Below are 27,757 nucleotides of genomic sequence, written 5' to 3'. Positions count from 1 at the left end.
AATAATAATTAAAAAAAATCAAAAGTTAATCTACAAAAAAATCTCCAAAACTATTTAAATAATAGTTCATTATTATTATTCGACTAAATAATTATTAAAATTTTAGGAAAAATAAATTAGGAAATTAATCTATCAAAAATTGTTTCATATTTATTTAGATAACAACCCATTATTATTATTTTAATAAATAATTATGAAATAATTAAGTAAAATTATTAAATCTATGTCTAAACCACCTGGTTGAAATTTATTTAGATAACAACCCATTATAGTAAATGATTTACTTTTAATTAAAATTAATGTAATTTACCATAATTACATTAATTTACTATAATTACATCACATTGATTAATAGTAAATGATTTAGGCTTAAAAATAAATAATCTGCATTAATTCACATTAATTTATTGCTATATAAATAACTAATTTACTATACATTTTTGCAAATCAACAAAAATTTTCCCTATAAAACTAGGGCCCTATCCTGCCCCACCCTGAACGGAGTAAGTTTTCTTGAATTTTAAATAGGGATGGGGAAGAGACAGGGTGGGGACGGGGAAAATATTTTTGCTCCAAATCAAGGACGAGGAAGGGATAGGGTTTGCTTATAATTCTCCAATCCCGATGGTAAATTAGTAAAATATTAGTAGATTTAATATTGATTTTTAAAATATCAATAAGTTTTCCTCGTATTCTTATAATATTAGCATCTGAAAATTCTATTTATAAAATACCCTCAAATTCTCATAATCATATTTGTAAAATATCCACAAATTATCATTTTTAGGTCCTCGGATGGGGAAAATTTGGAATTATCCATCCCCGATTAGGAATGAGTGCCTCGCCTCGAACCCACCCCACCACCGGGATAGGGAGGAGTGCCCCATCCCGTGGCACGGGGTCTGCTAGTTTAATATACTGTGGAATGTGGAATACTCAGCTTTGAGTCCGGATATGCTCGTTACAGATTACATCTCATATCTGGTGTTTCCACGTGGAAAACCCAATGACCCCACCTGGTTCGAATCACCTTATCTCCAACTTTTGTTTAACAGTGGCTTCTCGCATTGAATCACTGAAAAAAGCAAAGGAAATGGAGGGCTGGGAGCGGCCAAAGCCGAACGGCCAAAATCAATAAAAACAAACAGATTCAAACACGTACGACATTATATTACATTACATGACGTCGCACAGAAGGTGACGGAGCTCATATTTTAGATCCAATTTGACGTACCTACCCTCGCCACCTCGATGGGGATACCTGAACCGAAGAATTAATAAGCGTTGCAACAACTAACAAGTCAACGGAAAATAAGGAAAGACAGGGTGGTTAAGCTTTCCATTTTATTCTAACTAATAAGAACACAGTTTAGTTTAATGAACAAATACATAGTTGATGGAATATGGATCTGAACTTAGACTGTATCTCCGTCCATTTTTCATAAATATATATAATCACTCAACTGTATTCACCAGTTGGAAGGATTTTAGGTTTTGTCCAGTCAATGGGATTTTCATTTAATTTCCTTGAAACCCAATGAATCTCTCTTCTCTCTGGTGGTATGAATTTTGATGCATGACAAACGACAAATGAAATGGGGTTAATTAGTCTTGACTTTGTTTGCTCGAATGGTTGACGTACTTGATCAAAGCGATGAGGTCACGAATAGAACACAGAGAGTTGCACGCGCCGGTTTTGCATTTAACAATATTAATATTTGAAGTTATTGTTGCATTGAACTGATTGATCCAACTACATGTATAGTCTACAGAAAACAACCTCTATTAGCGTCTGGATCTTAAGAAGTTGTTAAACATTCGGTTCTGAGATGTTGGTTGAATTTTTAATTTAAAAAAAAAAAAAACACAAAAGATTTAAAGTTATATAAGAATCAGACAACATTTGAGATTTTTATGCATGTTAAATAATTAAAAACGTTAATAGAAATTTATGAATCAGTTTTGTAATGTTTAGTTAGAGGAGTTTCGCAGTAGGGTCATTATCCTGGGGGCATGTTGCGAAAAAAATCTTTATTGTGGTTGGTTGGTTCTTGTTTTCTTTTTCTACTTCATCTAATAAAGGTCGGTAATACAGAGAGGAGGTCTCATAAAGACCGAGCATAGAACCTTAATGCTTACTTTTCTACTACTTAATGAACTTACAATGATTTTAATTTGTCGTCAAAATGTGGTTGGGTTCATTGTCTTTCTTTCTTTCTTTTTTATTGGGTAGATGGTTCATTTTCTGAACAAGAATCTAAATCTTGGATGTGTGTAATTTTCTTGAAATAACAGCAGAGTGGAGGAAACAACAATTCATGTTGGATAACACCCCCTTCATCAGAAAAAAGAAAAAAACATCTTTTCAGGTTATTAATATTTCATCTTGATTTTTTAACTGCATAAACATTTTCTTTTATTATATATCAGTTTTTTATCCCTTAGACCTTAGCTTGAGAGATTTAACCACCCAAATTAAAAAAAAAAAAAATCAGGCAAATAATGATTCTTTGACTAAAGGGTATTTTGGTCATTCGAGATTAATTGTATAATCCTTGTAGTAATGACTCCAGATCTCCTGTCCAAAAGAACTCTAGCCACGTCTACCCACAACACATTACCCCCGTGAATTAGGAACATCTCCCCCTACATGATACTATATAGGAGGATGAGATGTTCTATTTGTGTGGATGCGATGTTATATGGGTAGACGTGGCAGAATTTATGTGGGCAGGAGATCTGGACTGGTAAGTAATACGTGTAGTCTGACTATGTCATTTCATTGGAAGACCAGAAATCAACCCTAATAGGCCATTGCCAAAATAGAATTAATACTCAACAAAACATGGATCCTCCCTCCCATCGTCACCTACCTGTTGGGCATCCCTACCGAGCCAGGCCTCCTTTCCCCTGTCATCTGCTTCTTCATGCTGCAATCGTTGCTGGCCTGGTTGAAATTAAATGGAAACTGATCGTCCAAGCCCTGAAATTTCAGACCAGGTGGCCGGAAGCTCAGATGAGCAGGGCCCAAGCCCGGCTAGGTCCTACGAATGCACCTTCTGCAAGCGAGGATTCTCTAATGCACAGGCACTAGGGGGCCATATGAATATTCATAGAAGAGATAGGGCAAAGCTCAAACAACCATCGAATATCAGAAGCCATCTCACCTTGGATATCGCCAAGAAAATTCCCAGCTCCCATCCTCAGCTTTCCTCGGGGTATGACTCATCACCCATTTTGGAGTCTAGGGAAGAGAGAAGTGGCAGCTCTCTTAATTGGACATGGATTGTTAACAGAGAAGAAGATGTTGCTGCAGCCAGACAGCAGGAAACTCATGTGGGAGAACTCCGGCAGCTGTCCTTGTTTGAAGAGACTCCTTCAGACGGTGAACATCGGCAATCATCGAGTGATGGGCATGAAGAGAGGATGCAATCAACAGATGGTTATTGGGCAAGAGAGGAGCCAGACTTGGAACTTCGGCTGGGGCCTGAGCCTCAAGATACATCAACAACGGGTACCATAGAGTTCTTTTAATTTGAAACTCGAAATCTCTTGGCTCTTCTCCATCTTCTTCTTCATGTGATTATCTTTGCTCCAAGATAATAACTGTTATATAGTTTCACAGGGAAAGGCAATTTATCTGATTCTCTTTCTAATCAATCTTGTCACGAGCTTTCTTCCCATCGAAGAAACATGATAAGACTACCAATAGAAGTCTATTTCCGTAGTTGATTCTACAGTAATATATTATTGTATACCCTTTTCCCATGTCCAAATTAACCAAGCTTCTTTTACAATCAACAACTGATCAGAAATATTATTTAGTTTCACATGGTATCAACTGTATAGATCTTTAATTACTCTGGTTTCATGTCTTTCTCCAAGACTGAAAAGGCACCAGCCCAAGTCAACGTCTTTCTGATGTTCCTTTCTAAAGAGTGATGCATTTTCCATCCTGAAGCTTCCTCATCTCTTCCATTTTCATGCTACAAAAGCAATGAGATAGAAATATGTGAGAAACAATTACCCTTAAGAGTGCACTAATACTGGTCTGCAGTTCAGAAGGTTCAACAAAATATAATCATTTAAATTATTTTTTATCATGAAATATGAGTAATTAATACAACACATGAACAAGGGTCCTTTACCATCTTCCCATTATCACGTTAATTACAATCTGTTTTTTTTTTATGTAGCATTTCTCAAAGGTTTCTGGGCAACCAAAGGAAATATAATCATTTAATTTAACACAATATAGAAAACCCATACCCTCTCTTTCTCCCTCTTCCTTAACCCCCCCCCCGGTCCCCAACTAAGAAAAAGAAAAGGTAACACAGGCACACACACCCCTAGGATCTTAGACCCTCTATGTGTAGGGTCATGAATCTGGCAACATTAATTTGTTAATTTTATTGAAATTCATATATTATAAGCCTTATATAATAGGGAAACACGTTGATCTGCATTTGCATTGGTAAGCCAAAATGTAATCAATGAAGCGGGTTGCCTATCCAGTTTCATAAATTTAAATATTGATAAGGACCATCTGTTTTTCAATAAATTTTTATTTACCTATCAAAAAAATGGTCACTATTAAGGGGTATTTTGGGTATATTTAGATACATATGCATGAAGATTATAAAAAGGATGATGGGTAGAGTAGTAATTTTGCATTTTCATTTGTTATTCCATCAAGCTCATGGAAGGGATCCTTGGAGGTATCTGAAAATCATGGGAAGTTTTAGTAGGTGTTTGACATTAATGCCATTTTATGAAAAAACGGCACCATGTAGGTGCCACATCAGAGAAAGCGGTGTTTCAAACAATGCCCTCTTGTTTGATACCATTTTTCTAGGAAAAAAAATATTGCTCTAGACTATGCCTTGAAAATCAGGAAAGTGTGGTTTGGAGCAACGCCAAATTCAATATTTTCTAAGAAAACGGTGTATTTCTACCAGTAGTGCAATGATGTGGCATTATCTTGGACATTAGATAATGTAAATCAATGTTGAGAACATTGCTGCCACCTGCCAGCACTGGTACCAAATAAAAACCAGTGTTATTTTCTTAAAAAATGCCTATGTGGCAGCACCAGTTCTAAAAAAAAAATAAGCACTGTTTTTATAAAAAACGGTGCGATGTTCCCGACACCAATGCCACACACCTACTTAGAGATTGTCAGTAAAGTCAAGGGAGTTTTTGTTAGTTATAATTTTCCTTTCAAGTGAAGATCAAATGATTAACAGGAAATATGTATTTTCATTATACATGATCACTAAACCTTGTTATGTGCAGTCTTCATACCATCAGCCATTTGCTTACGAGTAATTGTATACCACCTGAAACAAATTTCCTAATTAGTGTTTCAGTTCAGTTTTTCCTACTGAACCTCAATGTTGTTGATAATGATGAAACCTAAATACAAGATTGACTTTTGTAAAGGAACATTAGACTCTAAGTACCATTGATAATATCAAGTTTGTAGGACAACTAGATAAGATAATTTCCAATTTTGCTAAAATCAATCTAGATCTTAGCTCAGGCTTCCTACAAATTTCCCAGGTCTTTCAGAAGAAATAAGTGGTCATGGTAGTATTTCCTTTTCGTCTTATTTTTTCATAAAATTTTTCCTGGTTGAATTTGAAATAGATTTTAACTTTGATGTTGTTTAACACCTTTCACAAGGGTTTCTGTTAGAATTACATAAGCAACTAAGGATCCATTTAGAAGAAGTAAAAAGACAAATATGTAGAGAGCAAAATCTTGTGTTTGTATTATTTTATGTATATCTATACTGTACATATTTGTATGTATTTATACTCCTTCCAAATTGAGCTTAAGTGATGTTTTGTATATCTACGTTATATTTTCACCTCGTGGAGTTGTTGAGAGGGGAGAAAGTTGGTCAATGGGATAATCCCATGTTCTTTTTTCAGATTAATGTGGAGATCGGGGAAAGTTTATTTTCTTGAGTATCTCTTACCCAGTAAATAATTTTCCCACCAAGGGGGAAAGTTTACAACACTTTAATGGAACAAAAATGCCACTTTTAATAATGGACTTTTATGGCTAAAATAGTCATTTTCTTTTTTACTTGGAAATGAAAGAACATAAGTAAATATACTTATTTGGGTAAGTGTTTCCCAGGAAAAACTTGCCCAGGTAATTGCATTTACCCAGGTAAGTAACTTAACAAAAAGCAAACGAGGCCTTAATTAATGTCTCTAAAATATGCCAACAATTGCAAGGGGAGAGTCCACTCATTGCGGGTGCTCATCAAAAACCAAAAAAATAAATAAATAAATAAAAATCCAGTTAATTGAATGAGTCGGTTTATTTTTAAAATATTAAAAGACCAGTTTTATTTTCAGTTAACTTAGAAAAAATTCTTGTTAACCAAACCAATGTTTTGTAATTTTAAAATTTCAAATTAATAATTTAAAATTTCTATTTCCCTTCCTCCCATTCACAGCTCACCTTTGCCTTTTGTTTTTGAAAGATAGCAGCATCCTCGTTCTCAACTGCTCCCAATCTCACCTCTCTCTCTCAGACACTCATGGAATACTGAACACTGGAGAAGAACACACCAACTCCCCGAGCACCGAACCTATCCTCCAGTCTCCGGCTTTCTGCCGTTAGCCCTCTTGGTGGAATCATTACTCTCCACAAGAGACAAGAACACTGGTTCGGCGATCATTTTTCGAGGTCTGAATATTGAATAAGAAAAGGAATGCGACCCAAAAATTCTTTTGTCCCTCACTCTCTCTAATCTCCATTCCTCACTCTCTCTCTCTCTCTATTACTTCCATCTGGTCACACAAGGAAGAAGGAACGCTAAAACCGCTACCTTTGTTTTTTGCTTTTGGACTTGGTTAAAGGTTGAAATTGAAGGCTCCTCTGTTTTTGCACTTGGTTGCCGCCACACCACCGCTGTTAATCTCTTTGTTTTTGGAAGAAGATTTTTTTGAACGAAAATTACATCATAAAAATCAAAGAGAGGTTAATGAACTAACTAGTTAACCGCTTGTTTTTGTTCTAAGAAATGCAAAATCGGTGATATCCATTCAGTTTTAAAAATGTGTTTATGATTTGGTTAACTGAAACATGAGCACACCTATCACTCATAACTAGAAATGATCATTTATAACCTAGCCCAACCTAAAAGAAAACCTGATCCAGGCCCAACCTGTTAATCTCTTTGTTGCATAGAACTTTTAATAAAATACTACAGTAAAATTATATTGTTGTCCTAGAGGAATATATGTTTGAAGCACTTATAATGTTAAGGTATTAAATATTCTCTTTTTTATTTATCAGATTTTTGTTTCAATGTACATTAACAAGTATTGGGCTAATGATTATATTTTTTTTGAATTATTTATTTTCTGTGAAATTCTATGATGAAAATACCCTGATAAGAGAGTTGGAGAATCTAAGGGTGTTACCATCTCTTAATAAATAATATAGAGGGGGGATATACCCCTACTATGTTACTTACTGTTCATAGCTAACATTTTTTTTTCAGAAGAAACATATTATAATATCTTGCCTGAATTGCATGTGAAAATCTAAAATTGTTGCTAAAATTAGAAATGTATCGTGAAACTTTTTTTAATATGATCATTATTATTTATTTTGAAATATATAATTTTAATTGCTTTGTAATTGTTAACAGTTATACTTATTAAATATCCAAATAAACATAAATAAGATACCTATAGTAGTAGTTCTAATTCAAAAGGGCAGCCCAATACACGAGGCTTCTGCCAGTTTAGGGTTTGGGGAGGGATAGATGTATGCAACCTTAGTCTTACAGAAGTAGAGATACATAGACAGACTGTTTTTAAGATTTGAACTCTAATCACCCAGGTTGCAATGAAACAATTCAACCGTTCTGACAAGGCCCACCCTCTAGAAGTAGTAGTTCTAACTTCTAAAGACATCATCACAGGCTTTGTTGTAGACTTTCCCTTGCTATATGCTTTTCTTTGTAAGCCAACTCATCAAAATACTTTGAAAATTTTCAACCATTTAGAAACTTTTGTAGATTTAAATATTCTTATATTTAATTTGCTTGTAATAACAATATAGCAAAACAAGCAGTAGTGCTACAAAGAGATAAATTACAAATAAATATTTTTTTGTTTTCAACCATTTCAAATTTGAGATAATGGGAGATTAGGTATAAATTCTAGAGACTAAGAATGGTTCTCTAAGTCCCAAATTGACCAAAAGGATCGACTAGATACATTCAAGTTGCAAGGGTGAAGGTCCAATTGAGCTTTTCTTTCTAGAATGGAGAAAGGGAAAGAGGTTATAAAGAAATGCAGTTAGTCTTTCAAGGTTAATCTTTTTAGTTTAACCATCTTAATCAACTGTCTCTTTACATGCAAGCAGTGCAAGAATTCCTCAAAAGGAAAACAAAATTATACTGCTTTCCAACTAAAGCTTCTAAAAGTTAATTTCATTAAACATACCATTCCAAATCTCTCATCAGTCATCACGATCTTTCTTATATAATTAATTTAATGCAGTGGGTCCTAATAAGAAAATAAAAGCAAAGAAAAAGCATTTTTCTGTTGCATATTTTCTCATTGGTTTTATCCTTTAATTTCTATACCAGGCTAGCTGCATTTTCTTCGTTTTTGTTAGTTTGGTTCCTGTATATATTCTTTTTAAACAGTATTGATATATAATACGTTCCTTCAAGTTATTTGTCTTGTATCTTGGAGGGAAATTCCGACCTCCACCAATATAGTTTGATAAGGATCCATTTAATTTGTTTCGGATGTAAAAGGACAAGTACCTCAACTGGTAAATTTTTACCGCACGAAACAAAAAGCGGAATCTTAAGTTTTAACATAAAATGGGGGTGCTCACGGTTCGATTAACTGAACCGTGGGGTAGGGTACTTTTTTAGGATCAAACCGATATTATCGGTTTTTGGAAAATCGATAATCGAAATCGAATTGAAATCAGTCAGTTAATCGGTTGACCGGTTTGGTTAACCGTCGGTTTTGTTTGTCTATTTTTCAGTTTTTTTATTTTTATAATATATATTATAAAAATATATAAATATATAATAATAAATTATAAATATATATAATACATATTTATTAATTTATAATATATAAAAAATATATATAAGATAATATAATATACATAAATATATACAAAATATATAAAATATAAGTATACTGGTCGGTTCGGTTAACTGCTGATTTTTTATATTAGTTAACCGAAACTGAACTGATACTTTGGACTTTTAAAAACACCGAACCAAAACTAAACCGATTTTTTGGTTCAGTTTCGATCGATTTTTCGATTTCTTTTACTCACCCCTAAAAATGGGTGAGGCTTTTTGTCAGGTTCATGTATCTGAATACAGTTTATACCATTTTACAGTGAAAACATTTTCCTTGCCATTTATATCAAAGCAAATTAGAACAGGTTGAAAACAAAGTTTTCTCTGTAAAAAGGAGTGGCATAATAACTAATATATTTGAATCTAATAATATTTATAGTTTATTTTGAGAAGAAGCACATGCAGCCTAAGGAAAAGGAAATCATTTAACACGCAAAACATATACATAGCCTCTGGGCTCCCCTTCAGAATGGATTTAAGAGGTAGAGGGAGGTAGGGGTGTCAATGGAATAGTTTTGGGTTGGACTCGTTCAATTCAAAATCAATTTAGACAGACTGAAGAGACAATAGGACATATTGAATTGGATCAGATTAGACTTAATGGTCCAATGTATTTATTGGATTGGACCTGGTCCATCTATAATGGATTTATTTTTGAATGGGTAAGATTGAACAAATTTCTGATCTATTGATAGAAGAATATGGGTGTCAGTGGACCAGGTTTGAATTAGAATAAATCTAAAATAAAATCAATTTGAACAGATTGAATGGTCCAGATATTTAATTGGATTGGTCCAAAATGATTCAAAGTATTCATCAAATTGGATTAGACCTAGTCCATTTGTAGTGGACTCAGTGGGAGACCTATATAGAAGATAGTGTGGGCAATTGCCCCCACTGAGGTTTGAAAATGTTTTATATGTATATGAAGAAATCTAATTTTTTTACAATTATTCCCATTCATGGTTTTAAATGGCCTAAGAGATGAGGCCAAGCAAAAATATGCCCCCTCTGATCGAAGGTCCTAGATCCAGCACTAAAATGAGCTCATATTAGACCGAATCAAATTGGACCAAATCCGATCCAATTGACACCCGTAAAGGAGGCATGCATGTTTGGGTTTCAAATAACTCCACACATTTGTATCAACTTTTTTAATGTGGGCCTTGTCTATTATGAAATACAGCTGCAATCTCTTGGGCCTACCAACCGAAGCCCATCAAAATCTTGTTCGCCATTAAGTAACTACACGTAAGGGCTATTTCATTACCGAAAAAGAAGGTTGGGTTATACCCCTGTTGAGTGTTGGATTGAATAAATAAATAAAGGGTAAAAGACTTGAGCATACGCTGAGTTTTCAAAAAACTGACTAAACATACCTCAAGTTTTTAAAAGAATTAAATATAACTTATGGGCTGATTCCGGTGGACTTAAACATACCCTTCATCAATGAAATGTTACATGCGAACTAATAAAATCCTACTTTCCCCTCACTCTTCATTATGATCCTTGTGGCGACATTCCTCTACTTATTCCAACAGAGGAAGAGAGTGTGAGAGTTAAAGAGACGGAATATTCAGATGATGTGGTGTGTTGAAAGACCTGATATACATGTAGATATACCTTTCCTTAATCAACTATTTCTCGTAATCTAACATTACTTTGAGTTGCAAAATACAACTTTTCTTTCATTCTTCCGAATGGCCAAAGTTCAAAAAATAATTATTTTTTAAGTGTTGCAGGATTTTGAGTTTCTCGTAGTTGCCCGTCCGAACTCCGATCGAATGGAGGTTTTCCGAGCTCTTGGTTTGCAGATAGCAAGACAATCAGGGTCATCCAATGATGAATTTGGGGTACCAGTAGAATAAGATAACATTAATATGCTCAATCACGTTGGTGGCCAAGTTGATTGGGAACAGATTTGCTTTCTTCAGCGCCATCGCTTACAGTAGCCTTTGATGATGAGTGTTTGAAATATGATATTGTCCAATCTCCAACACATTAGTAGTGATTAGACCTTCTCTCTTCTATCGGATCTCCCAAGCTAGTATTAAATATCCCATCTGGGAAGATATAAGCCGGATGATGTTCTAAATATTAGTGGCATGTTGAACTATATTCATGGCATATCTGATCTACTATATTCCTTCATAGCTTTCATATATAAATCAATCAACGCACGGATGTACTATATTCCTTTCTACCGCCTCTTGTCCAATGGTGGGAAACACGAGTGGCGTTTTGGTGGATTTGGGGTCTCCTACCCACCAGTTGTACCCACAGAGCACTACCACCATGTATTAAGAATATCTCCCCATGAATAATGACAAGGGAGATATTCCCAATGTGCAATTGTCATGTCAGTTGAGTAACAGATTCGAACTGATTACTAGGATGTTGCGTTGCCCCAATGGTGAGAGAACAGTGAATTGAGAGGAGGTGCAGCCCGATATATTCCCCATCCAGATTGAACGTTAGAAAAGTTAAAGTTGTTAAATATCTTTGCTTCTTTTAGAAATTTTGAAAGAAAATGAAGAGTAAAATAGTTATGAGGTATACTTAAGTCTATTTTAAAAACTTGGGGTATGTTTAAGTTAATTTATGAAAACATGGGGTATTTAACTCTTTTACCCATAAATAAATAAAGGTCGGGATGGGCGAGAGGTGATGGGTATGGGGATAGGCTTCACCCTAGTATATAGCCCATTACCAAAAAGGGTTGCAGGTTATGGGTATTGGGGATGAGCTACCTCTGCTGTGGATAAGACCTGTTCACAGATCGGGCTGATCCATTGGGCTACACGACCCAAGAACAGGTCTACTATGGATCCCAAAAAAGGTTGGGGTATGGGTATAGAGAATGGGTTATCCCCGTTGTGTAGTCCCATCCCCATGAACCAAAAACTTTCAAACTATTTATACATACGAACGCTCTATGGTCCACATGTATTAACAATATGTGACTCTTCTTATTCTTTTTATTGATAATATGAATATAATTTAAAGAAGATTGGTTGAGTGCCATCGCATAAAAAAAAAAATGTTTTGGGCGTTCATCAAATTAATTTAAGGGTAAATTGGAGATAGGAACTTTATATTTTAAAAAGGACTTTTGAATCCGACAACTCTTGAATTTTGTGAAATGTCAATTTGGACTAAAGAATTAAAAGAGCCATTTTGAATCTCAAACAGATAGAAAGACCAACGTTAGCCAAAAATACACGACATTAGAAATGTAGTTCATAGATTTGCTAATCAAAAAATAAGAAGAAGAAATGCTGATGTGTCACTATTCAACTAAAAAAATGAAAAAAATTATAAGTTGATCTCACTTGAAATTATATCATGTTAAATCTCATACATTATCAAGAATAAAATAAAAAATATTTAATATGTAAATGAATAAATATTAAAAATAATATATAAATGGGTAAAACTTAAAATTTCCTCAACAGAAAAATAATGTGGGTCCCACGAAAAGACACTACACTTCTTATACATGGTGGGCCCCACTCTCATAATAAGATGTGCGGTGCCGAATCATGTTGGGAGAGTGTTGGAACGTATTTTATTGGCAAGTCATCGGGTTTCCCTTTCAAGCCTTTTGAGTTTCGAGTTAACTCTACTTTTTTTCTTTTCCATGTTTCAAAATATAATAATAATAATAATACACTTATCACTGGTGATTGATCCATGGGCCCAATAAAAAGAGCCATGTCAACATGGAGTCTATGGTATGAAATTCCATTATCCTACAGTTCAAGTCCAAATACTGAGGCAATCACCATAGAACACATCAGCTCCTTTCTATGATCAGGCTGACATGGCCTATCCTAAATAGTCGTGTATCCTATGTTTTTCAAAGAGGATGTGGACATGGCATCAACACCATGCGAGACCAATCAAATTATTAAAAACACCTCCAATGACATGTTTAATCTATGCTATCTATAAAAGTGTGAATTCAGTGTGAAACTTTTTTTTAGACTAAAATTATCCATTATTTCTTTGTTTAAAAAAATGGTATAAAAGTCATTTTATTATAGTTTTAATGCTAGTTTTAATGACAACTATAATGGGCATGTTTGTGTATTTAGTCCATCTCTAATTGTAAAGGCTGAAAATGAAACTTCAATTATTACTTTCCACCTCATTTAATCCCCTCTCATTAAGTCTTATACATAAGGTATTAAATCTCATTTTCTCTTATTAAATCCTATATTTTTAAGTTATTTTTCACTAATAAATGAAACTAATTATATCTATGTCAATATTTTTAACAATATAAACTCATATATTTTAAAACTTATTCAAAAACAAAATCATTCTTTATCTAGGTGGTGGCTAAGCAATTCAACCTATGAAGTCATAGTTAGGTAATAAACTTTTTAAAATATAAATAAATATAGAAATTCAGGTACACATATAATATCATGTATTTATCATACTAAACAAAATGTAAGTGTGACATTTCAGAATTATTTTTACACGCAAAAATGCAAAATATATATATATATATATATATATATATATATAAAATTGAACACATCTATAATTCTATATTTACATTACTAATAAAAATATGAATAAGATTGTGGAACTTTCTTTTGCCTAAAATCAAGGTTTTAAAAACTGACACAAAAATGGATCAGCTTTGGCTTTCGGTTTCCGGGTCAGGAGTTCAACTGTCCAATTTGAGCGGTCAAACTAGTAAGATGTAAAATATAATGTAACTTTTTATTTTGACCGTTAGATTAGGATTATGTTAAATTTCATCATATATATACATTATTATGAGAGGAGAGTATAAGACTTTGAGAAAGAGGTGGTTGTTAAAGTTGAGAAGTTAAAGAGAGAGAGAGAAAGAGAGAGAGAGAGAGGAGAAGAAGAAGAAGAAGAAGAAGAAGAAGAATACAAGCGTCGTCGGAGGTGGTTGTCACTATGTTTACCGATTGTTGTTGCATAACCATTTTGCCTTGAGAAGAAGAAGAAGAAGAAGAAAAAGAAGCCATTGGTAGCTATCTCTATGTTCATCATCACCGCCACCACTGCACCATTTGCCCTCTTACATCTTTCTCATTTCTCTAAATCTCTCTCAATTCCCAAATTGTTTGATTCATTAGTGACTTGGTGTATCTCAAATTTTAATATAAGATCGGTGTTTAATCTTTCATCTCTTGCATCGATTATTCGATTTCTTCATTATAGTTGCAATTTTTTTGCTGCTACAACTTCAAAAGAATCACAATAATGAGAAAAATCAAAATAAAAAAAAAAACTAAAAACCCTAACTAATTTTAGCCATTGGGATTAATTGAACAAGATTATGAGATATGAAGCTTTTTTTTCATTTTTTATTTTCTAAATTCTATTTTAAATTAAATAAAAAAAAATTGAAATTAGTTTGAAAGCAACCCGATGACCATTAATTGGGTTGAACATTTTAATGGTTAAATCATCTGGATCAATGATTCCTTGACCATTTCAACATTTTTTTTTTGTAAATTGGTGGTTCAAGGACAAAATGGAACTAGTGACCTAATTGGTTCTTAGGCCAAAATGGTTCAACCGTTCGGTCTGGTTCGATTTCTAAAGCAGTGACTAAAATACTCATTTTTTAATTTAGTCCCTATTTAATTATAAGGTTTAAATTGTAAATAGAACTATTTTTTGCTTCGTTCCTTTTATTTAAATTTTACATTTTTTTGATAAATAAACAAAAGAAAAAATATATACAAAAAAGATCAAACACTACAGAAAGAAGAGTCTAACAAAGCAAGTAGATATATCAATGATACTTAAAACTTCACAACTAGATTTGATTATCACATATTTGAAAGAAATATTTATGTAATTAGATTTGAATTCTACAATCTGCAATTGAATAATAATAAAAAATAAAAAATAGAATTTATAAAAATTTTTAAATATAGTATTCCTATAATTATCATCTGCTACCTACACAATATATACACACTTGTTAAAAGTTAAACAGACATTGACATAATTGATTGATATCGAAATGTAACACATCACAAAATATAGATTGTTGCTCCAGTGTATAGAATTTGATACCGTAGTTGAGTCAGTCAGTCGACATTTGTCCTTGCCATATGGCTATTCACATGGGCGTGTAGCTGGCCAGAATTTCTTAGAGCAGGACCCGCTGTGGAAACTTGAGTACCAATTTCCTGAAGCTGGTGATGAAAGAGGAGGAAACTGCAAAATTCTTTACAGAAAATTCTATCACCGTGTAGAAGACGAGCGCATTTCCAACTTGGCAACTTATTCGTCTTGTAACATTCACAAGTCAAGTCAGGAGAGAGACCGAGAGAGAAAGACATGATGAGTGGACAGAAAACCACAAACGTACCCCAAACGTGTTCAACTGGGAATGGGAGTAAATAAAATCAGCGTGTAGTTTGGGTTTAGGGCTTGTTTTATTAATGGGCACACCGCCTAGGTAAGCCCGCCTACTTATTCAAAAGTCTTTAAAAATACTTGTAGTTTTTCTTGCTTAAAAAAATTCCGTCACTATTATTACACCTACACAAACTGGAACCAATTAATAATAAAATGATAGTAAAATAAGTGATGTTTTTATATGTTGACAATCTTTATGCATTATTACTGGTTCGGAACAGCAAGAATTTATCTCAATCCAATTATAAATCAAAACCAACATAGTTCATTGGGTAGATTTGATTTTCTATCTTCAGATAGAAATTCTGGCTAGTTGAGGGCAAAATGGAAGCCTATTCATTTAGATTTTTCCTGAGTTTCGGTTTTTAATTTTCTATCTTCAGATACTCTGTTTGAGTTGTTTTAATTCTTCTATGAAGAGATGTTTAAATCCTGGAAATTTTTTGCATCTCCAGCGGAAAAAGTAGGTGGTATATTCTCACTATTGATAAAAGCAATATTAGCAATTTTGCTCCTGGCTTCAGTATCTATCGTCTTCTATTCGAGCTTCTCAAGCCAAGCCCGATGGCTGAGATGCTCTCGATGCGAAGGCAGAGTTAGAAATTACGGTGACCAGAGTGAAACTGTCCGCCGCATTTCCAGCGAAGGCTACAACGAGAGGATGGGCGTATCCCACATCCTGTTCGGAATCGGAGGCTCGTTAAAGACATGGAAGGACCGCCGGTATTACAGCGAGTTATGGTGGAAGCCAAACATTACTCGTGGGTTCGTTTGGCTGGACGACGAGCCCGACAACAAAGATCCCTGGCCTGAAACCTCACCGCCGTATCGTGTATCAGATCACTCGTCGACGTTGAAGTACGCCAAATTGTACTGTTCCCGGCCCGCACTTCGCCTTGCGCGAATCGTACTGGAGAGCTTCCAATTGGGGTTAGAGAACGTGAGGTGGTTCGTGATGGGAGACGATGACACGGTGTTTTTCGTGGAGAATTTGGTTTCCGTCTTATCCAAGTACGATCACAATCAGATGTATTACGTCGGGGGAAACTCGGAAAGCGTAGAACAAGATGTCATGCATTCGTATGATATGGCGTTTGGAGGTGGTGGATTCGCCATCAGCTACCCCCTCGCTGCCGAGGTGGTTAAGGTTCTGGACGGGTGCATTGATCGGTACGCATCTCTCTACGGCGCTGATCAGATGATACAGGCATGCCTGAGCGAGATCGGGGTCCCCCTCACCAAGGAATCTGGTTTCCATCAGGTATGCATGCATGGAATCAGTAGTATCAGTCTCCCTTTCACAGTGCCCTTTAGACTTGTGAGATACCAATTTATAAGAGTAACTAAAGAGATAATTACTGATATCATATCCCCCGTCGTCGTTCTTCAACTCAAATATCAGGTGGACATTCGTGGAGATCCATACGGTCTATTAGCGTCACATCCGGTGGCGCCGTTGGTGTCGCTCCACCACCTCGACTACGTGAAGCCCTTCTTCCCAACCGAAACCCAGCTGGAATCGGTAAGAAGGCTATATGGGGCGTACAAGGCGGACCCCGGTCGAACCCTGCAGAGGAGTTTCTGCTACGACATCAAGCACAACTGGTCTGTGTCGGTTTCTTGGGGCTACACCGCCCAAATATACCCTTACTTGTTGACAGCCAAGGAGATGGAGAGTGCACTGCAAACGTTTCAGACATGGAGGAGCTGGAGTAACGGGCCATTCACTTTCAACACTAGGCCCTTGAGTGGCCTAGCTCCATGTGAACGGCCGCTTATTTACTTACTGGAGCAGGTTAATAATGATGAAATAGGGCAGCGCCAGACGCTGACCACTTATAAGAGGTTTGTGGAAGATCCAGGGCCAGGGGTGGTCTGTAATCAGTCCATCTACGGTGCTGCGTTGGCTGCATACTACGTTAGCGTCTCCGCTTCCAAGTTTGATGGTGGGGAATGGAAGAAGGTGAGAATATTTGAAAATGCATGGGTCCATGGTTTTTCATTCCGGCCAGTACTAGTTACTAGTTATCATATCACTTGCACTTGATGATATATGCATGCCTTCACTCTAGACCAGACCAATTACTTAGAGAGGCAACCATGAATTTGGCCCTTCACATTTTCCACACCAAGGGGTCTAATCACAATTCCTTCCTAACTTAAGTAATAGGGGATGTTTTAATAATACAAGTAGGTGAAATATCATTTTAGACTGAATTTGGTCCAATCCAATTTAATGTGACTGAAACACGGAGTCTATTACAAATGGACCAGGTCCAATTTAATCCAATGAATACATATTCATTGGAATGTTTTACATTTGGACCGGTATAATTCAATATCTAAACCAAACCATCCAATTCAACCTATTAAATTTGGACTGATCCAATTTAATGTCTTGTTAGTATAATCCAATCCATCCAAACTGATTTTTTAATGAATGCGCCTTCACAATAGGCGGTGTCTAAATAAATGACCCAAAATTAAAAACACACCCTTTTTGTATTTCATTGAACGAGCTATTAGGCTCAGTTTGGAACAAGTATAAATACAAATAGATAGATAGAAATTAGAATATAAGACCTTATATTACGTATTTTTGTGTTTGTTTTGTTTTGAAACTGAGGCTTTAATTAGAGAGTTAGAAACTAACATGCATGAATAATGATTTGATGAAGAGCAGGCCCCACGTAGACAATGTTGCGAGATAATCCACACAAATGGAACGGACAGCATTGTTCAAGTCAAGATTAGAAGCTGTAAACCCAATGAGACCTTCACTCTGCCTTGGACATAAATCCACATCGCTTCTCCCTTTCCTCTCCTGGCCGTAAATGTTTTTACTTCATGGAATGCTAATCCTACAACCAGCCCCCTGGTCATGTTGAACGTGTGGCTGAACAACTACGTACGTGTCATAGATATATTGGGATCTCGCAAATTCTACAATCAGCTCTGGTTTTCCAGCAAGCATATTCCTCTTTCCCTATATATAGGTGGTTGCCTTGAACCGGCTGTCTTGTACTTTTGAAAAGAATTTGCACTGTTTACTATGGATATACCTTCAATTTGTTTCTCCATACAATTTAATTTTAAGATTGAAATATCTCATCTGTTATTTCCATTCCTTTCACAGCAAAAACCTTCGATTTCTACCCTTGTTATTTGCATTGATGCAACTAGCGAGGAAATTAAAGCAAAAGTCTTGTTTCCTTCCCATTTACATCAAAACAAATTATAATTAGGTAGTAAACTAAATTTTAGTTTTCCCTGTAAAAAGGGCATAAATAAACAAATAATAACTGAAGTTTTTTGAATCGAAATTATTCGGGTTTCAAATAACCCCACTATTATTTCTTGCGAAACGTTTGTTTAGGTTTCGATTTAGACGTGGGCGCTGAAACCCTCAAGAAATTTGATTATATATTATAAACAATTTATATACAAAGTATAAGTATGAAAGTAACCATTATAAAAAATTTGTAAATATATGACGACAGAATTTATATATTATAAACAATTTGTAATAACCATTTACAAAGTATATATATTGTAAACAATTTGTAAAAAGTATGACAATAACTGATGGTGCGCAATCCGGCTGGTCCTAGCTGTCAACAACCTTGCCTCTGAAAAGAGCTACAGGGAGCCTGAAACGGAGAAGATGAGGAAGCTCCAGGTGGAACCTGGAATGAATGCTCCGAAGCTCAAGTTAGAATTCACACAAAGGCAAGATAAAACCAGATGGCGCGAACTTTACATACCTTGTTCTTGGGGGGAAGGGAGCCTTTTATAACCACCTCGTGCACTCACTTCTAAGCTTCTGCCAGGTCGGGTATGATTACCTCTGGGCCCTTGCCAGTTCGGGTGTCATCCCTTCTGTTGGACAAAACCGCCACTGCTCTCTTTATCGGAGCCGTCTCTGCGACTGGCGATGATGGTGGCAGGTGGCGGTGGCAGGTGGCCGTTGAAGTGCGGCTGTCAAGCGTCAGATCCCAAGTCAGTCAGGTGTCCCGCCCTTGGATACGGACCTTCTCAGTGTCAGGTATCGTACGTTTGTTCAGCTCGGCGTCCTGGAGGCGAAGTGCTGGAGTGGTGAGCGAGGCAAAGTCTTAAGTTCGGATAGGGGAGTGTCCTGAACTGCCATGAGGCGGGCCAGTTCGGGTCATTGCCTAGTGTGAGGCTCGGGGCCTAAGGGAGAGTTTGGGCTCCTTGTAGGGAATTCGGGCTCTTAGTAGGGAGTTCGGGCTCCTAGTAGGGAGTTCGGGCTCCTAGTAGGGAGTCTGGGCTCCTAGTAGGGAGTTCGGACTGCTGGTTCCTCCCTTCGGTGCTTGCGCCTTGGGCGCGCTGTTGTGCCGAGCTGTTCACCTTTGCCACGTGTTGAGTGATTACAAGGTCGGGCCAAATCTTCCTTCATCAATTGCCCCCCACTCCTCGTGCTAAGGGTCTTGCCCTAGCGCGGGGAGTTCGCGAGCTGGCAGTGGATTTGTCCCGTACTTCGAATCTTGATTGACTGATAGCGCGGGAAACGCGCCGACCTGCCTACAAATGCTGACAGACGTGGCAACGCACTCTTTATTTAAAAAATTCAAAAAGTGCGCCGCTGGGAGACGTGACAGCAGTAGTCTTTTCAAATTTGAAAACATGTCGCCGCCGCCTTTAATGTGAGGAGACGTGTGCTGGCCTTCTGTCAGTTTCAAAAAGGCGTGCGCCGACGCATGTCAGTTTCAGAAAGACGTGCGTCAATCACGTCTCGGTCTCAGGGGACGTGCGGTCAGCGCGACTGCGGGCCATCGGATCGGCTTTGATCTGCGTTGTTGCTTCTCGGTCACTGGGGGTATAAATAGTGGGGGACCCTAGTCGCTTTGTCACTTCTACGCTGCCTCTTGAGCTCGCGTCTAGGTTTTAGCTCGCGTTCAAGGTTTTTGCTCGTTCAAGTTCCCGTAGTTTCGTTCAAGCTTTTTTCCGAGTGAGTACCTTCTTGGAATCCACCTTCTGGGAGCAGCTCGCTGCGGGGCTGCGATTGCCTTTCCATCCCCTCCTTGTCGAGGTCTTCAATCACTTCGGCGTTACAGTCGGCCAGCTTCACCAGAACTCCATTCGTAATTTGGTGGGGACAATCTCCCTATTTTGCGAATAGGGCTTTCCTTTAGACTTGGAGATCTTCTCTTCCATCTTAATGCTTAAGAAGCAAGCAGGTCTCCTCCCTGGGCGTAGGCGGGCGTACTACCTGTCTCCTCGCCCGGGTTTTAAGCTTTTACATGAACTTCCTAATAAGGTCCGGGAGTGGAAGTGGGACTACTTCGGGGTGCGAAGTGTGCTAGGGTGGCCGTTTCAGACCGAGTGGGGGATGGCCGCCCCTGAGTCCGGTGTTACGCTTGACAAAGAGACGGTGAAGGGCCTCCGGCAATGGGCGCGGCTTGGACTAAAGTGCCAACAGTATCTGACGGAGGACAAGCTCATTGCTTTCTTCTGATGCCGAACTCTTTTTTGCAGGTGTGATGGACTCAGGAAGGACTCATGGTGGGCACTTGTTTCAAGGCATGAAGAGGAGGAAGCGAGTTGCCAAGCGAACTCGCACCGAGCTGCCCCGGGATGCAGAGCCCGAGGTACCAGACTACCCGTCAGAGGATCCGCCCAGGGAGCCCGAGATGTCTCCTCCAATGCAAGAAGTGGCAGGGGGGCCCATATGCTGAGACTACTTACACGGGGGCTCCCACCTACTCTGGTGCTTTGGGCCCTCGGGCTCGGGGGCCTCGGGGGAATCCAAGAGTGTGCTGTCACCGACCGATGCTCTTCAGAAGAGTAAGGAGGCCATTTTTCCCAAGGAGGTCATGGTGTGGACTGATCTCCCCCTGCACCAGGTGGCCTGTCGTGCTGTTACTCATGCCATGGTGGTAAGTCGGACTTTTTCTCGAGCTCTTTTGCTTTTATCCTTCTTGTTGTCGTTCTTTTAATCATTTGTTCTTTCTTTTTGGTAGGTGAACTCTTCTATCCATGCCTTGGCGGCCAAGGAGGAAAGGAGCTTGAGGCAGGCGCGAGCTACCGAAGAGGCTCTTCGTGCTGCCGAGATGACTTCCCGAGCTGCTGAGGCGGCTGCTCATAATGTAGAGGCGACTTCCCGAACTGCTGAGGCGGTTGCTCGTGCTGCAGAGGCCAGGCAGGCGAGGTCTTAGAGAGATGCCGAGGCCATGGGAGTCGTAGTGACATGGCGGACCTGAGGCTGGATTTGCAGCATCAGGTTGAATATCTTTAGGAGGACATTAGGGAGAGGACGCAAATCTTCTCTCAAGGTATTGAAGATGCTAAGAAGAAGGTCGTCGATGAGTACATCGCCTCGCCGAGCTTTGACGATCTGATAGTGGACTCGTACCGAAGGGGTTTCAAGCTAAGCCGGTGGATGATCCAGAATATGTACCCCGAGCTTGATATTAGTGCCATATCCACTTCGCGCATAACTCAAGAGATGGCCAATGTTGCAGACGGTGAGCCAGATTCCGAGGGCGAGACGGGACCTTCGGGTATTGTTGAAGTGCCTTCTGATAATGAAGAAGTAGCTCTGAGCCTATTAAATTTTTTTTTTGAAATGTACACTCTTACTTTGTAAAGGAATGACTTTTCTTTTGTTTTAAGTGTTGGTTGTTCTTTCTCCCGAACTGAACGTATTTTCCGAACTGACCATCCCGGTCTGTTTCCTGTCCGGGCTACTGCACTCGCGTGGCCGGCTTTGGTGTTAACTGTCTCTGAGATGCCGATGTCCCTATTAGTTCGTTGTCTCCGTTTCGCCTTTTGCTGACTTTTCTTTGCTTGCCTATGCCGAGGTTCCTTCGTTAGCTCGGCATCCTAGCCCTTAGGCTTTGGTGGCGATTTTATCCACTTCGCTTGGTGGTCTATAGGTAGTATCGCCTTAAGTTGACGATGTTCCATGCTCGGGGTACTTGCTTACCCTCTAAGGTTTCGAGCTCGTATGCCCCCCCGAGCGCTTTCTTTACTCTATAGGGTCCTTCCCAATTTCGTCCGAGTTTACCCACGTCGGGTTCGGGTACCATGATCTTACGGAGAACTAGCTCGCCGACGCGGAAGCTTCGCTTCTTTACTCTGGCATTGTAGTACCGAGCTAATTTTTGCCGTTGTTCGGATGTGTGCGAGGTCTCTTACCTCATCCAGTAGGTCGAGGTTGGTGCGTAACTCATCTCCGTTTGTCTGATCATCATATGCTTCTAGTCGTAGTGTAGGTATTTCGATTTCCGCTGGGATTACCGCTTCGGTGCCATAGGTGAGGTTAAAGGGGGTCTCTCCCATGGCGGTTTTCTCCATAGTTCGGGGAGCCCATAGAACTGTTTGCCATTGTCAGAGATCAGTACCCGAGGTAGCCCGAAGCGACATACTTTGTTCCTCCAAAAGAAGTTATGTATGTTTCGGGCTGTGACTGTTGCCAAAGGTTCAACTTCTATCCACTTTGTGAAGTAATCTACTGCCACTACTAGAAACGTTATCCCATCTGTTGCTGGCGGGAATGGCACCAGGAGGTCGATGCCCCATTGTGCAAAGGGCCATGGACTGGTGAGGTACTTGAGGTCGGCAGCAGGCTGATGGTGGATATTGGCATGCTTCTGGCACTTGTCGCATTTTCTGACGAGCTCGACAGCCTCTGCCTTCATCATTGGCCAGTAGTATCCTTGTCAAAATGCCTTTTGGGCGAGGGCTCTGCCGCCCAGGTGTCCGCCGCATAGGCCTTCACGAGTGTCACGGAGTACGAGCTCGGCTTCGGCAGGTCGCAAGCAACGCAGGTAAGGGAGCGTGTAGGACCGTCGATACAACCGTTCGTCTATTATGACATATTTGGCTGCCTGGCGCTGTACCCTCTTGGCTGCATTGCGGTCCTTAGTGATGGTTCCTTCTAGCAAGAAGCCCGCGAGTGGGTCGTTCCAGCTCAGCTCTGCTTCAAGGACGGGAGTGACCTCCTTTACCCCACCAAGAATGCTACGCCGAGGTAAGTCCTCTATGTACACGATTCTCATGGTGTTGTGACTTGTGCTGGCTAACCGGGACAGGGCATCGGCCTCAGTGTTCTCTGACCTCGGGATTTGCCTGATGAAATGTGACTGGAAGTTGAGCAGAGCCTCCTTTACTTTTGCCAAGTATGCAATCATAGTGAGCTCGCGTGCTTCGTATTCGCCCGTAACCTGGTTGACCACGAGCTGGGAATCACTACAGATAACTACGTGCTTTGCTCCTATCTTGTGCGCTAGGTTCAGCTCGGCTATCAGGGCCTCGTACTCCGCCTCATTTATTGGATGCCACGAACTCAAAGCGTAGTGCGTATTCCAATTTCATGCCACCCGGGCCGCATAACACTATTCCGGCCCCGCTACCCTACTGGTTCGAGGAGCCATCTACGTGAAGGATCCAGGGCTCCTCATCCCAGTTCGCGTTTGGCCTACCAAGGAGAGATGCCACACTAGCTGCTACTTCACGGGGTTCAGACTCTATTGGCTTGCGAGCTCCGGGTTCGCCAGAACTGGGTATCTCGGGCTCGACCGACCCAAGGGCTTCGAGGCTAAACGTGCATTCGGTGATAAAATCTGCCAAGGCTTGGGCCTTAATAGCAGTTCGTGGCTTGTACTGGAGGTCGTACTCGCTGAGTTCGATGGCCCATTTCGTCAGACGACCGGAAACCTCGGGCTTGAGTAAAACTTGCCTCAGAGATTTGTCAGTCAAGACGATGACAGTGTGAGCCTGGAAGTATGGGAGGAGTTTCCGGGCTGCTATCTCCAGTGCGTATGCTAGCTTTTCTATCTGCAGGTACCTTGTCTCTGCTCCCTGCAAAATTTTACTAACATAATAGATGGGTCGTTGAACCCGATCTACTTCTTTTACTAGTACCGAACTGACCACCTCGTCGCTTGCCGAGAGGTACAGTTCCAAGACCTTGGCCTCTTCGGGCCGAGCTAAGATTGGCACACTAGCGAGGTAGCTTTTTAGCTCGTCGAACGCGAGCTGGCAGTCTCGGGTCCTTTCGAACCCTTTGCCTTTGTTTGCTTTGAAGAAAGGCAGGCAGCAGTCTGCTGATTTGGACATGAAGCGCATCAGAGCGGCTATACGGCCTTTTAGCCTCTGAACTTCTTTTACTTTCCAGGGTGGTCTCATATCTAGGATGGCCTTTATCTTGTCCGGGTTGGCCTCAATACCGTGTCGGTTGACAATGTAGACTAGGAACTTGCCCGAGGTGACACCGAAAATACATTTGTTAGGGTTCAGTTTCATGCTAAATTGATGCAGGATTTGGAAGACAGAATCTAAGTCTTGTATTAATTCCTGTGAAAACTACATCTTGACGACCATGTCGTCTACATAACATTCTATTTTCGTGCCAATTAAGGCCCGAAATAGCCTATTTACAAGTTTTTGGAAGGTCGCCTCGGCATTTTTTAATCCGAAGGGCATGACCTTGTAGCAGTACAGGCCGAACTCAGTTATGAAGCTGGTTTTTTCCTCATCGGACTGGTCCATCCTGATTTGGTTGTAGCCCGAGTAGGCGTCCAAGAAGCTTAGCAACTCATGTCCCGAGGTCGCGTCCACTAGGCGGTCAATTCTGGGGAGGAGGAAGCAATCTTTCGGGCAAGCTCGGTTCAGGTTGGTGTAGTCGACGCACATGCGCCACTTGCCGTTTGCCTTTTTCTCCAGCAGTGGGTTGGCTACCCAGCTCAGGTAATGAACTTCCCTTATGAAGCCAGCTGCGAGGAGCTTTTCGACCTCCTCGTCGACCGCCCTCCAGCGTTCTGGGGCTAAGTTGTGTTTCTTCTGTCTCATGGGTCTAACTACAAGGTCAGTGTTAAGTTTGTGAATTATAAGTCCAGGGTCAATACCGGGCATATCGGCCGTGGACCATGCAAAAAATATCTAAATTTTGAAGTAAGAAACTCATCAGTTCGGTTCATAGAGGCTCCTTGATGAAAGCACCGATCTATAGCGTTCGGGCCGGATCCGTAGCCGAGGTCGGGATTGCGACCGTTTCCTCAGTGGGCAAAGCTCGTTCCTTGCACTGCTCCGTAGGTCGCCCCAGCTCGAGGTCGTCGGCCGCCTTGCTTTTACTCTTCAGGGTGGCAACATAACACTTGCGGGACTCAAGCTGGTCGCCCCGCGTTACCCCCACACCGAAGTCTGTAGGGAACTTCATTGCCAGATAGTAGGTGGAGACCACTGCCCGTAGAACATGCGTAATTGGCCGCCCTATTATGGCATTGTATGGGGAGGGGGTCGCGACCACCAGGAAATCGTTGTTGAGTCTGACCGCACAAGGCCATGTGCCGACTTCCACAGGTACTGTTATCTTTCCGAGGGGCCTGACTTCCTCTCCACAGGAAATCGTTGTTCAGCTCGCTTCTCCGCAATTGTAGCTGGTCGAATGCCGACTTGAAGAGGATGTCTGCCGAACTACGTGAATCCACAAGTACGCGCCTAACTTCGAAGTCGTTGATCATTAGTTTTATGACGAGCGCGTCATCGTGGGGGTAGTGGACACCTCGCGCATCGTCTTCCGTGAAGAAGATCGGTTCTTCTGTCTTCGGCCTCTTTGGAGGGTTCTGTTCTTCTCGGGCTGCCTCGCGAACTGACGTCCGGGCTGCTGCTGAAGTACACCCTGCTACCACCGAACCTCCCACTATCACATGGATGGTTCCCCGAACTGGCCTCTCTTCCGGAGGCTGTTGTTGTAATGCTTCGACCGGTCTGCTGCTGGATTCGGGGGCGTCCTTTCCGTGCTCCCCTTTCCGACCTGCCTTATTGTTATTATTATTATTATGTTGTACAAAATTTCTCAAGTATCCACGACGGATGAGTCCCTCTATCTCGTCCCAGAGATTATTACACTATTCGGTACTATGACCGTGATCTCTATGAAAACTACAGTACAGATTTTTATTTCTCTCGTTTAGATTCCCCTTTAGGCGAGGTGGCCAGTTAACGTATGGGGCGTCTTTGATCGTCATCAAGATCTCGGCCCGCCTCGTGTTTAATGGCGTATACTCCGTCCGAACTGCTAATGGAGCTCGGGACGGCTGGCTCGGCTTCGCCTCCTAGGCCGGGTTTCTGTCACTTGGGTTGGAGGGTTCACCTTCTCTTTTCCTTCTCTCGACCCCGCCTTCGGTCCTTTGGTTGATCTCTTCCTCTATTCTCATGAACTTGTCCGTGAGCTTGAGGAATTCGGCCACGGTCGCGGGCTAGTTGGCTACCATGTGCCATACTCCTTGTGCGCCACTCCTCTCTTGGCCGCTGCGAGCTGAACTGCAGGGTCTAATCGTGGTATCTGCAAGCACGCTTAATTGAACCACTTGATGTAGCCCCGGATGGATTCTCCTTCTCTCTGGAGTAATCCGAAGATGGTTTCCTCAGTTCTGGGCACCGCTTGCTGGTAACGAAGTGTGCTGTGAAGACCTACACGAACTGGGTCCAGCTTCTTATTGACCCTGGGGCAAGGTTCCTGTACCAGGTGCGGGCTACCCCCCTGAAGGTGGTGGTGAAGGCCACCCACATGCATGATTCACTAGCCCTAGCGAGGTGCACTTGGGACTGGAAAGCATCGACGTGGTCGTTGGGGTCAAAGGACCCGTCATACTTGTCCAATGGTGGGAGTTTGAAGTCTTTGGGCATGGGGACTGCTAGGAGTTCTGATGCGAGGGGGGAAGGAACTGAGAGAATCGGGGCAGCTTTTACCTCGTCCGAGCTCGTCTCTTCCTTACCTCTGAGTTCGGGCAGGACACAGGTGGCAGTTCGGCAACTTCGACAGCGCCTTCATTGTTGAGTGGGCCTGGTACTGGCGCTGCTGGCCTCTATGTTGCCGAGCTCGATGGGCCCGGAACGTTGGTAGTCTGCTGCCAGGGCGCTAAATCGGTTCTCTGTGAGCGGGAACTCGGGCCTAGAGCGCCGAGGTGCTGACCTTGCGGGCGAGGTTCTTGACCCGCCTGGGGATGAGGCCTAGCTGTTAGGGGGGTTCTGGGGTCGGGAGGCTTTTCCCTGGTGGGGGCGTCCACCCTAAGGGGAGGCCTTAACCGGCTTCGGAGCAGGGTGCCGAGGTGGAAGTAGCGGTTGGTTCATTGGCAGTTGGGGGAACTACTGCTGATAGTGATACTGGGAGATGTTGTGCAGTACTTGGTGCTGTTGGAGCTGGTGTTGCTGGAATTGTTGCAT

At 40.6% G+C, this 27,757-nt stretch overlaps 2 protein-coding genes across 2 annotated transcripts; both read left to right on the top strand.

Moving 5' to 3' along the window:
* The first annotated feature begins 2,961 nt into the window (after positions 1–2,961).
* Positions 2,962–3,534, top strand: LOC104597113 (uncharacterized). Its single transcript, XM_010258521.2, has one exon. It carries the CDS (start codon positions 2,962–2,964, stop codon positions 3,532–3,534), a length of 573 nt encoding a protein of 190 aa, XP_010256823.1.
* A 12,254-nt stretch (positions 3,535–15,788) lies between these two features.
* Positions 15,789–18,670, top strand: LOC104597114 (uncharacterized). Its single transcript, XM_010258522.3, has 3 exons — positions 15,789–16,829; positions 16,971–17,531; positions 18,252–18,670. The coding sequence occupies exons 1-3, from the start codon at positions 15,990–15,992 to the stop codon at positions 18,363–18,365; spliced, it is 1,515 nt and encodes a 504-aa protein (XP_010256824.1). The 5' UTR covers positions 15,789–15,989; the 3' UTR covers positions 18,366–18,670.
* The last annotated feature ends 9,087 nt before the right edge of the window (positions 18,671–27,757 follow it).

This window comes from Nelumbo nucifera, chromosome 2 (assembly GCF_055504915.1).
Source record: "Nelumbo nucifera cultivar China Antique chromosome 2, China Antique-T2T, whole genome shotgun sequence".
NCBI classification, from domain to species: domain Eukaryota; kingdom Viridiplantae; phylum Streptophyta; class Magnoliopsida; order Proteales; family Nelumbonaceae; genus Nelumbo; species Nelumbo nucifera.
The sequence above is the reverse complement of the archived record's forward strand: the minus strand, read 5'-3'. Positions and strand labels throughout refer to the sequence as shown.

Excerpts from the sequence above, each read along its gene's own strand:
- LOC104597113 (XM_010258521.2), top strand. The coding sequence starts at position 2,962 with ATGGAAACTGATCGTCCAAGCCCTGAAATTTCAGACCAGGTGGCCGGA.
- LOC104597114 (XM_010258522.3), top strand. The coding sequence starts at position 15,990 with ATGTTTAAATCCTGGAAATTTTTTGCATCTCCAGCGGAAAAAGTAGGT. Across the intron at positions 16,830-16,970 it reads AGGAATCTGGTTTCCATCAG|GTGGACATTCGTGGAGATCC; the intron begins GTATGCATGCAT and ends CTCAAATATCAG. Across the intron at positions 17,532-18,251 it reads ATGGTGGGGAATGGAAGAAG|GCCCCACGTAGACAATGTTG; the intron begins GTGAGAATATTT and ends GATGAAGAGCAG.